Raw genomic sequence first — 12,271 nt, forward strand, 5'->3', positions numbered from 1 at the left:
TCAACTCAGGAAGACCACTGAGCTCTAACTGTGGTCTCCCTCCCGGCACCACACCTAGAAACTCTCTCAAGACGGTAAGTTGGGGTGAATGTAAGCTTCTTTCTACTCATCTCTCAGTGACCCATCTCTCTGGTTGCCTAATGTCCAGTGTTGTGAAAACCCATATAGTTAACAAAATCAGAGAAACCCTATATAAATACTCCTTGAAGAAGAAATTTAAGTTGTAACTTATTAATACCTCTTCAGAGTCAAATGTTTCAGTCTGATCATTTAATCTGAAATTAGCAAAAAATGTATGTCCTTGAGTTTTACTTCTCCATCTCCATGACTTGAGAAGGTACATTTGAAAGGAATGACTGAACATGAAAAAAATAAAGGTTCACAAAGACAGGTGAAATGCTGAAATGTCAACTCCCACGACGGAAACCAGGCATTTGACAATGGTTGCGCCTGCCTACTTGGGGACTAGCTGCCAGCACTCCCAGAGCCTCAAGGGCCTCCTTAGTCCCAGGTGGCCTACAAGATGAAGCTTAATGATTCAAGTACATTCTTAACTGTACCTTTTATGGAGACATCAATGAGAATATATTTTGACAGTTACTCCACTTCTATTTCATGACATTGAAGGGAACCCTGAAAGGTACTTCCATAAAATATGCGACTTGCATAAATGAATGCTTTCAACATTGAGAATTAACCTAGGAGAAGATAATAAAAACTAAGACTCATTATGCAAGCCTTAATTTTTATCAAATACAACCAGAGTATTGCAGGAATCCTGAAAATGAGGCAGTCAGGCAACAAAGCTCCAACATCTTGCCCATGAGAGAATTCTGGAAGGTCTACACTTACACTGCAGGGGTTGTTGGCCGTCTGAGCTGGGCTGTAGAAAGACCCCCACTGGGTGGCTCGTCTCTCTTCTCGGGATGGGGTGCTGTTCACAGGCAGGCCAGCTGGGACCCCGGGGCCTGCAGCTGCAGCGTTGGGGGGCTGGCTGCTGGGGGCCACGAGGGCAAAAGCATCGTCCAGGAGGGAGTGCATGGTCTGGCGCGCCTCCTCGATGGACGGCTGGGGCGGGATATACTGGGAGGCCGGGAAGGGCAGGCCTGGGTACCGCCCCAGCTCAGCAGAAGACGGCGTCTGCACATCTGCTGGGAGGTCGGGATCAGACTACAGCGGGGGACACAGCAAAGGAGAGAAGAGTCAGACGCAAGCTTCTGTGATGACTTGAAACCAAAACTCTAGGGCCAAGAGGAATTTGACGGTTTTTGCTGACACCAAGAAATATGTTTACCATTAGAACTTTAAAAATCACAGCTGAGGAATGTCCATTACCTTTCATGGGAGCAAAATGCTTGAATCAGAAAAAATAAAAATTAAAATATTCAACAATCATGTGTCTGGCAAAACTTCAATCAACTATCTGAAATGCATCTCAGTACTTGGAAGTACACGTTTTTTATTGAAAGCCCCATCAATTCAAAATGATGTCTCAGAGTCTACATACTAACATATCTAGTTGACTTTCCATAGCTACAGAAATCTAAAACTAAAGCAGTCCACTGACAGTTAACACTAAGAAGAGCCCCATACACCCCCAAAAGCGTTCAAAGTCACCACCAAATTACAACTATATGTGCATAAACAATTTTAACACCTATTACGACAACTCTTTACAAACAGTAAATAGTACCAATTATTTATTCAGAAACTATTTCTTTAAAATGGAGGTATCCCTGGATAACATGTGTCAACAAGAAAAGTTGAAATTATATTCTATACTCTCTAAGAGACAGGGATATAAGTAACAAGAGCTTTTAATATTCTTATTTCCTTATACTGCCTTATGAGCAAAACGTCGTCCCAATATACACTCAGTAAATTGTAAGAGACAAAACAAGGAACCGATGGAAGACGCCACCTTTCTGGTCTTGGTGGCCCCAGAAGCCCAAACATGAAGGTGTGAAGCTGGGTTCCCTTGGATTCTCACTGGTCCCGTGAATCCTGCTACGAAGGCAAAGAGCTACGGAGCCATGATCTTAGCACTTTCTGCTCTTTGATCTTCCTGCTGCCTCCTCATTTCGCAGGCAAGACTATCAGCAGCCCAGAGTCCAAGACGACATCTTGCTCATCTTCCTATGTCCCCATACCCAGCAGAGTGTTTCACGTGTAGATGGAGCTTAATCATAAATGAATAACTGTGATCTACAGAAGTTTAAGATTTACCCAGGATCCCCAATTTGGAATTTGAAGTCCATTGTCTTGAATCAAGTTTGATGATTCTGTTATTCAGTTTATTTCCTTTGCATGGATACATGCTTACCTATCATTCCTCAGAAAATATGTGGGAACTTTTTTATCTTTAGTCATCAGAGATGATGTATTCTGGTACCTACTTTGCCAATTTGTATTATAAGAGGGTGACCATACACCATGGTTGGCCCAAGACAAATCTTAGTCTATACTTGCTGTTCCAATATAATTATTTACAGCACCTCCTTTCACCCTCCTGAGTGTCTGCCTTGGATAATAAATTATATCAGGGTTGACAAACTTCTGTAAAAGGTCAGACAGTAAATATTTTAGGCTCTGTGAGACATACAGCTACTCAACTCTGCCATCGCAGTGAGAGCAGCCATAGATAACATAAAAATGAAGGGAGTAGCTCTGTTCCAACAAAACCTTATTTACAAAAACAGACAGCAGGCTGGATTTGGCCTGAGGGCTAGTTCGCTGAGGCCTGAATTATAATAGCAACCCTAGTTACAAGGACTCCAGGAATATTTCTTTCACCTTAGGAAAAGAGAGGTCTCAAGGAGAAGATATTTTGAGGGGAAAGCATAACATTAAAGATCGTTCAAAAACATGTATGTCTAGTATAACCTTCAAGATGAAATACTAAGAAAAGGTGAGTTCCAAAAAAAGGCATTATCTTTGAAAGTATATGTTTCAGAACTTTTAGAGAGACAAAGTAAAAAGTCCATCTGAGGAAGAATTTCTTTTTAGGGAATCTTTGAAAAATGGAGCCACTGGGGATGAAGCAGCTGGCTGAGTCATGTTCTCCAGGGAAGGGCTTCTTTCCACCAGCTGAGGGGGGAACCGCTATGATTTTTGCTAAGAAAAAAAGCAAGGAGAAAAAGGATGGTCTGGACCACCATGAAAACAGCCTGATTTAGGGTCATCGATGAAAGCAGATGGGAGAGCAAGACAGGGCATTCCGCATCCACAACTCCACGGCACTGGGTGATGGACTCCGGGACAGGGCTGCAAAATCTCCCCTGAAGGCTCCTCTCAGAGGAGGAGCCAGGGGCCAAGGAAGTGATGGGATGAGAAGGCGTGTTCCCCCTTCTTCTACTCACACAAGATCTCCAAGTCCCCACAAGGGACAAAAATGAAAGCTCCAGGGGACCATTCTGGGAAGCCCAGAGGACAGCCCTCCCCAGATCAAGACAAACACCACAGACACCCAGACAACCACCGGCCCCAAAACACAGCAGCAGCACAAGAGCGCCATCTATTGCAAGAACTGCCAGCGATGGTCCCACCACCCTAGGAATTCATTTGCAGCGCTTAGAGAGGACTCAATTCATTCTGACCAGGAGCAAAGCAGCCTTCCAACCCTCTGGAGTCACACCGGTTTCCAGGAGCTAGTTGTGAAGGGACGGTCAGTCTTCAGAACACTAGAAACTCAGTAAGTTCCCAAGGAAGAGCCTGCCTGCCTCTTTCAGATGATCATGATTCAATTATATTTAGCCCCAGTATCAGTAAGGTATTTGGCACATTTGCGTAATTATGTTTACTGTCTCTCAATGTTAGTTATTTGCATAATTTGAGAGCTAAAATGTAAAATTCAAATCAGAAATGGCTAGTTACATAAGCTCCATCTAAAGGGATCGTGTACATCACAGATTTTTTTCTCCAAGGATGTATCTTTTGGTAATTTCTCTCTAAACAAAGATGGCTCTCTAAGTTTGCCTCCAGAAGGAGGAAGGGGTCTTGTGCACCAAGACAGGGCTATGCCGCAGCCCAGAGCTCAGACGCCCACTGTGCTAACGCTCTGGGGCTCCCGCTCCTCTTGGGGTGCTTCTGTGTCTGTATTTCACAGCCCCTCGGGGAGGCTGGCCCTTTCTTCCCTGTACCGTGGGGTCTGTATGTGTCTTAGTGTGGTCAACATCTGCTTCAACACTTCAGCAACTGTGCCCCCTTTTCTTTTGAAAAAATTGCTTAATTCCTTATTTCCTAATTTCCATTAAGCTCTTTCTTCCCTAAAGTTAGAAATACATACATTAGCAAATGTAGTATCTTCTTGGCACTCCAAGAGCAGAAAGGGGGACAAACCCTAAATAGCCCTCCTACCTCCAAGAAACTCAAACAACTCATTGACAAAAAGAAGGAAAAAAAAAACTTTCTGGACATTTCTCTGTTTTCCAGTTAACCTCAAGAAGTGCCCATTCTGAAGCCTGAGAAGACAGAGCTTACACAAAGGAAGAGGAAACACTGAGTGTGTTTCCAGAGGGCTCACCCAGCAGCCTCCCGGTCTCTATGACCGGAGTCTCTCCTTCAAGGAGCGGCCCGCCCTCTCCCCCACCCACATGCCTTACAACCCAGCTAGCCCTGGAGCACCAACACTGGGCAGCAGCCACCCCACCCTGATTCCATCACGCACCGGGCAACCAATATAGGCAGAGTTGTGGACCCCAGGGGGCCTTTTGTATGTGCCCTCGCTGTCGGTGGTGATAAGTCTGTCCTTCTCAGCATCTCCAGGGCAGCCGTTGACCTGGTGTTTCCGGCGTGGCTTAGGAGAACGTTTTATTCTGGAGCTGCCAGGAGACAAAGATGTTATCCTCAGAGGAAAGAAACCTTCTGGCCGCTGGCTCATCAACTAAACGCTAAGTATTTTCTGAGCCCTGAGGATCTGCTGGATCTGCTGTATTAAACTCCTCACAGGATGTAAACAATGTGTAAGACACATTCTGCGCTAAGAAAGCTGACAGTCTACCTGGGCAGACTATACTAAACACATGGAACAAGAGAGAGAAACATGTGACAATACACTCATGACATTATTTAGCCATACAGACACTCAGAAAAGGGTGAGGTCCATGTGGGTACTGGTATCATCTCTGGCCACCTGGGGCCTGACTGGGTCTTGAAGAGCCAGTAGGATCTGCAGACCCAGAGGGAAGTGTGAAGAGGGTGTGAGGTGCAGGCAAGACTGTGCCAGGGACCAGAAACAGGAATGCAGACACATGTTTGGAGAGGTGGGGGAATAGCTGGCATGTATGTGTGACAGGAGCACAGGGGCCACCCGGCGGGCAACCCAAGCCATTTCAGGCGTTGAGCAGAGCAACACAATAAATGAGAGCTGATCTTCCCAAAAATGCATCCGCATTAGGGGGCAGGGGTCTGGGAGACCAAGGGGCTGGGACTCTGCGGGTGGCTACGGGAAAGAAATGAGAATCCACCAGAGGACCCACTGACCACGCAGAGGCGGCTGGAGACCCGGGTGGTGAGAGAGGGATGGGGGAGGAAGGCAGGAGGCAGCGTCTGGGAGGGGAGGGGCCTGGCAGTTCAGAATGCTGAACCCCAGGAGACACTCAACCCAGGGACGTGCTCCCAGGCATGCCGGGGTGCAGGCGGAGTGAACGCAGCCTTCCACACACGGTGACCGAGCGGGCTCGGGCTGCCCAGCAGCCCACGCCGCCCGCAGCCGTTCCCGGAGACTTCCGCCTGAAAGATGGCCGGGCCCTGGTCCCCCGCCCGCAGGGGCCTTTGGCCCCGCTCGGGCCCCCACCTCTTCCTGGGCTCTATGAACACGGAGGGCACGCTGGCCGTGGGGTCCAGGATCTTGTCGATCTGCATCTGCGCGCGGCGGTACACGCGGTGCCGCTCCCGCGTGTCGCCCGAGGACAGCTCGTCCACCACCGGGAACTCGTAGTGCCCGCGGCGCTTGGCGCGGAGCCGGATCTTGTTCCGGTGATGCTCGATCTCCGACTTGTGCCGCAGCGCCGTCTGAATCTGAAAGACAGGACACCCAAATGTCCTGCGGGCTTCTGGGCCCTGCGCTCAGACAGCATTCTGGGGAGGCCTTCCTGCCACTCTCCTTCCCCCTGAAAGGCTGTCCGAGGCTCCCAAGAGGCCGCCAAGGGTGGCGCAGGCACGCCCACCCCGCCGGGGCACAGAACCTGCCATCGCCCAAGAGTGGGGGATGTCGGGGGGGAAGCCTGGTATCGGCCCCCAAACGTGGCGAGAAGATTCAAACCTGGGAAATCTGCCGGTGACAACTAGATATAATACGCCCCGAGAAAAGAGTAAATATTTTTCAATAGTATTATTACTTTAGAGATTTTTAAATTAAGACAGATTCAAAGGAGACCTTTGCATTATACAATAAAATACCCATTTACTGATGATTTAGCTCCCTGACAGGAGACCCCTCTCCTCAAAGAGGAAAATCCACATGTGTTGGAAACACATGGTCACTGGCTACATGGGGCCTGATCAAGGTCTCAAAAAGTGAGTTGGAATCTGGGAGGGAAGCAGAAAGAGGGTGTGGGGTGCAGGCACTCCCATGCTGTGGACCGGAACAGGGTGGAGGTCTGGGGGACCAGGCCCCGCAGGAAGCGGCAGCCCTGCTGGTGGGCTGTGGTGTATGTAGTGCAGGCCAGGAGGAGCGTCCCCTTGTTTTGTAAGCACTTAGCCCTGCTTCAGAGGACTTACCAGCAAGCGAGATGGAGACAGAGGGAGAAAAGGGAAACCAAGCTGGGAAGCTGACTGGGAGGAGAGAGCAGGACCAGGATAAGGGGGAACATTCCTGGCCATGCCACAGTGGACCAAAGCCACGTACTCTGAGGCTGTGCGAGGAGAGTCAGCTGGATGAGATTCATGACAAGTTCCCAGCAGGAGAGTTCAGGAAGCCCCTCTCACTCTATCAGGATCTAACGGGTTTTTTTAAATATATGAGGTCCTCACTAGAGGACCAAGGTGTGCTGGGAATCTGCACCAGCACCTCCTACTAAGAAAACATTTCAGTTTAAATGTATGGAGCATACAGGCAGGCGCACCAGTATTGATAATGCTCTTGTTCTTATATTGGGCTTTTATTACTAGGATTTATAATCAATATATATATATTACCTATGGCCATACGTATGCATCTAATACATTTTTAAAAGACAGTAAAAGAAAAAAGTGGAGATGGATGCTATCCAGTTGTGAGGACAGATGGATAACCCACTCCAGGGTGCTTACTCATGGCGGTGTGAGGCACACCCAACACAAGACTGATGGAGACCCATCCAGGCCAGGATGGGGGACACGCAGGGGCAGGGCTCCTGAGCATTGGTGAGAAGGGACAGCAAACGCCATCTTGAACTTATGGCACACTGTCTTGTGGTCACGTCCTTGGCAAGGAGCCAATGAGGTGCGGAAAGGAGAAACTGTAAGAACTCTTGATTAAACTTCTATATGATCCACTTTAAGGAGCACCTTGAAAGTGGGGAGGGGGATTCAGCTGCACCGATTTCTTATCACTTCAACCTGGCAGAACTCACAACAGCAGCGGCTATTTCTTCGAGGCAGGAAATGGGCAGGGCACTGCCATATGCGCAGCCCTAAATGGCATTCACTCCACTCATGGTCCAGCCTGGTCAAATCTCTCAAGTTCAAGTTAACAGGGACCTGACCTGGCCTTCTGGTTCCCAAAATCTAAGGAGAAAAGCAGATCTAACTCAGTCTTCCAGGAGTCACTGGAACAAGGTGTTTTACCAAGAATTATCTAGATCACTGGGGCCAGAGCAGATCTATCAGGATCACAATATCAACTGTGGTCCCATAATTACCCCAAGTTCAGTGATTCACTGAACTCTCAGGACTCAGCACTGAGTCCAATTTATTACAGCAAAAGGATACAAAGTAAAAGCAGAGGAGAAGGGCACACAGAGTGAGGTCTAGCGGAAGCAGGCACAGCTCCTCTCCCAGTGGAGTCACGCAGGATGAGCTTCATTCCTCCAGCAACAAGTTGTGACAACATGTGTGACATGTCTACCAGGGAAGCTCATTAGAGACTCAATGCCCAGGATCTTTATTGGAGGCTGGCCACGCAGGCACCCTCTGCCCAGCATGTACCAAGCCCAGACTCCCAGAAGGAAAGCAGATGGTCCGCATAAATCATACTGTTTGCACCAACAGTTGAGGCACAACGAGCCACTATGTTCTGGCAATGTTTCTAAAAGCCAAGTTCCCAAACCCCAGCCATGGGCTAAAGTGGGACTTTCTAAGGACAGCCGTGTCCTAGATGTCTATCCTGCACCCCCGCCAGCACACCTACTAGCATCCCTGAACAGCATCTGATCTCAAAACACTGAGGATCAATCATATCTAAAATTAAGAACACTCATCAGCAGCTCATATCTTTCGCTACCTTGTGACACTGTAAGTCTCCCACATTTTTAAGCACTGACCAAATCAGAATGTGAGCGTTTTTTAAAAAATTAATGTACTTTTCAATAAAACCAAATACCTCTTTGTTAATTTTGTTGGTTTCTGCCACCCGGTCGGCCAGTATGGGGTGTGGAACTGGAGGTGCTGGGATGGGCTGCATGGCGATCAGCTGGATCTTACTGGGGACCCGCCGACTGGCCTCCGAGGAGCGGGAGATCCTGTCCACATGCTCAAAGATGGAGGCTGATGAGTGCTGCTCATTCCCCGAGCTGGGTGGTGCCCCTGCAACAGAGGGGAAAGCAAAATAAATAAAATCATCCTAAGGAAACAGCCAATAATCAAACTCTTGGATTATTTCTTAAAGACTCCTCAGATGGGCCCCTGATCAAAAAAACACATCCCCACTCTGTGGCAGAGAACCTGAAATGTCACTAGTTTGAGGTTAAATTGTCTAGGTTAAATAGTGCCTCCTACAGCCTCATTAAAAATTACAAATACCCTTAGGGAAGACATAAAAAATCTTTATGATGCTTTATGCCCCCAATGGCCCCTGTTTTGTCTAAAGATGTTCTTCAGTAAGGCAGGGTGTTACGGAAAGGAGGAGACTGTAGTGGGCTAGTAGCAATTTACAGAGCTTTGAGGACAATATTTACAGCAGCTCTGAACTTCCACACTCATTTGGAGTGGTATCAATTTTGTTGCCAAGGCAATTACACTGTTGAAAAAACAAAAGCCAAGGGGACTGTGACTGTGGGCATGCAGGCATGTTCTGCTGAACGATGAACACTGCTGGCTTTTCAGTTCTGATGTAGAAAGAAAATTAAGTTGAAGAGTCAGGAGAAGAAAAAGTTGCTGCTTGTCGGAACTAGTTCCCCCTTTAAAAAGAGATGAAGGGAACACTGAAAAAATGGATAAAAGGGCAAATTGTATGGTATGCATGTTTTAGCACAATGAATTGTTTTTAAGTAATCAGAATTGCAAAGAAGGATAAAAATGAAAATGGGTAGAGAAAAGATAAAAAACACTCTAAAATGTTAACAGAGACTCGACCTTGGTACAGTTTTCTCTAATTGCTTGTATTTTCTGTAATGAGGGTTTTCCCCAATCAGTATTACTTTTATAATAGAAATAATCCTAATAAACTTTAATTTTAAAAGGCAGGGAGAAAGAGAGATGAAGAGGGATTGAATGGATGGAAAGCGCTCTCTAGTTAGATGCCCTAAGATCACTGATGCCCTCTCTCTAAGCCACAGGTTACCTCCAGACAGCATTGCTTGAAAATAAATAGCCAACAGGCCAAGAGAAGGGTTTCTGCGAGCATGCCAAAAACTGCTTCTAAACAAAAGCCTCAGGCATAGGTGAAAAATACAGAGGTTTCCTTGCTGTGTAAAAAGTGTTGCACAAAGCAATGAGTAGTAGTTGATATTTTACATAAGGAATGCACATCAGTGGTACATGTAAGTCTCTGTTTTTCCTCTCAATCTGAATTATAGTCATTTGTTACGCCAAGCTATTAGAAATCATGTCTATAACTCTATGAACGAAGGACTCTCTCCTAGCGAGGAGTTTTGTCTGGATTCGGGCTATTCTCAGGCCTTCTTGCCCTGCCTGAAGGGAGCCTGACTATTTGCATAACACAAGCACAGCCAGATACCACCATTTATCCCTCAGCAATGACTCAAATTGCAGGCACAATGCCTAAAAGGAGATGATTAGCTTTACCAGATAAGGCTAGCTTCGCTAACCCGAACTTACAAAGCAAATGCCCCAAAGGGTGGCCCATTAAGCTACAGACACCCATTGGTGAGACTGCTTTCCTCCAGAATGATAAAAAGACCAGGGTGCAAAGGTGAAGGAGGAAGAAAGGCCCCTCCCCACCGTGCTGTCCACCTGCCTGGGTCCCACAGAAGGAGCTGTGGGCGCGGGACTGACTCCGGTCCACGCCCCATCCCCCAAACTGGACCCTCACTCTGTAATTCACCAGCTGAAACTGGAGAAACAGGGATGCACAGAAAACCCTCAAGCTTCCATACTGCCTGGACCCCAACCCTTCAAGAAGGCTGAAAAGGAGCCTATTATTTGTCATATGCATGTATTACATACACATAAATACACGCATCTCTAGATCTAGGTCTACTGGATTATTATAAACATGTTACATATATGAACATTGGGTTATTTCTATTGTTTGCTATACATAGCACAATTTTTTAAAAACTACCTGGATAATAATGACCAATGGAAAGTACAAGTTTCCAGAGACCGATGCTATGTGAATCCTGCCTGAAGGCAAGCAGGGAATTTGGATTCAAGTCCTTTCTCTTCAAATATTATAAAGCAAAAAAAAAAAAAAGTAATGATAGAAATTACAGTATAGGATAATGTCCACAAAGCAGATGACACAGGAAAAGGCAATTTGAATTACTGAATGCTGAAGCAATCGAACATTTTTAAAGAAACATTAATTCCATTATCTATAGGTAAACACACTGAACTGCATTATTATAACGCCTGTGACCCACAGTCATATCCCATGAGGCGGGGATCACATTGGCTCTTCTTCAACCTGTCCCAGCAGCTAACCCATCACAGGCACTTAGTAAACATTTGCCAAATGGATGACTAAATGACTAGTCACCTCAACTAAGTTCATAAAATCCTACCTGGAGGAGGCCTCTGGGAATGTGCCATACTGAAAAGGGGAGAATTACAATCTATGGTCTCAGTCATGTTATAAATGAGTGCTCCACAATCACTTGAAAAACTCTGATGTTATGTGTAGTCGAAATAGCCAAACTGCAATCTCACTAAAAATTTAATTTGCTTTGCAAAACTCTTTAGCACATGCAAAAGTAAATGTCAGCTTAGTTCCTATGCGAGATTCTAGAATCTGGACTTGCTGAATTCAAATTAATGAGGTTCTAGTTACTTAAAAATCACAGCCTTGCACACAGGCAGCCTACGGAGAGCGTGAAGGAAAGACTCAGCATTCCCCATCCTTACCCTGTGCAATTTATTCCTGATGACGAAGGGGAGAGAGAGAAAACTACAGCCATGCCGGGCTGAGACACGGCACCGGCAGCACAAACAGCCTGAAGGTCACTGCCTTCGCTCAAGGAAGATGTGTTACCCCCAGCCTCAGATCTCTTCACTACTTTGCAAAGGGGGAGCAGTGGTAACGATGTGACATTTTCTAAAACTGCAGTAACTGAGAACACAGTGACATTGAACTCAGAGTAAACCATCCCAGGAGGGTCTCGACGGTCAGAAAGGTTTGCATTGTGATCTAGCCACTTCCCAGAAATGGTCAGCTGGCAAGGGAACAAAGCACAGCCTTGAACTGACCCAAAACCAAAACAATGGTCTTTTCCCAGTTTCCACTGCAAGATGGGCCTGGATGACGTGTGACAGCCGTTGAAAGCCTAGCCAAGGAGTCTAACAGGACCCAGCAGCCGTGCCACCCACTGGAGTGAGCGGGGACACTGGTCCCAGGGCAGCACGGAGGGGCTCAGAATGGCTCTCAAGCAACCTTCTGCCGCTCCTAATTTGTATTTCATTATATATGCAACACAGGATGGATTTTTGTGTGAATCACAAAATAATTTAAAAGCTATGAATAAAAATTCCAAATCTTTTTTATGGGGTATTTAATTAACTAAGTTCTATGCAAGCAATAAACTGCCTTTACGGCAGCATTAAAACTTTAAAGAAGTAATTAAAAGTTTTACGAGTGAATTGATACCTGTAGTGAGAAGATCATCTTTCTAAAGCAAGAAAAGAATGTACAAATGCTGGTGTGTCTTCAAATCAAAGTAGCAGCTCCTGCACT

General features: G+C 46.4%; 1 protein-coding gene across 1 annotated transcript in view; it reads right to left on the reverse strand.

The window, feature by feature from the left end:
- Positions 1–12,271, reverse strand: part of KIAA1549 (KIAA1549 ortholog) — a 142,921-nt gene that overhangs the window by 21,673 nt on the left and 108,977 nt on the right. Inside the window, 4 exon segments of the mRNA XM_032483450.1 lie at positions 853–1,170; positions 4,667–4,820; positions 5,795–6,018; positions 8,522–8,724. Coding sequence (XP_032339341.1) covers positions 853–1,170; positions 4,667–4,820; positions 5,795–6,018; positions 8,522–8,724 — 899 coding nt within the window.

Source organism: Camelus ferus, chromosome 7, assembly GCF_009834535.1.
Source record: "Camelus ferus isolate YT-003-E chromosome 7, BCGSAC_Cfer_1.0, whole genome shotgun sequence".
Classification (NCBI taxonomy): domain Eukaryota; kingdom Metazoa; phylum Chordata; class Mammalia; order Artiodactyla; family Camelidae; genus Camelus; species Camelus ferus.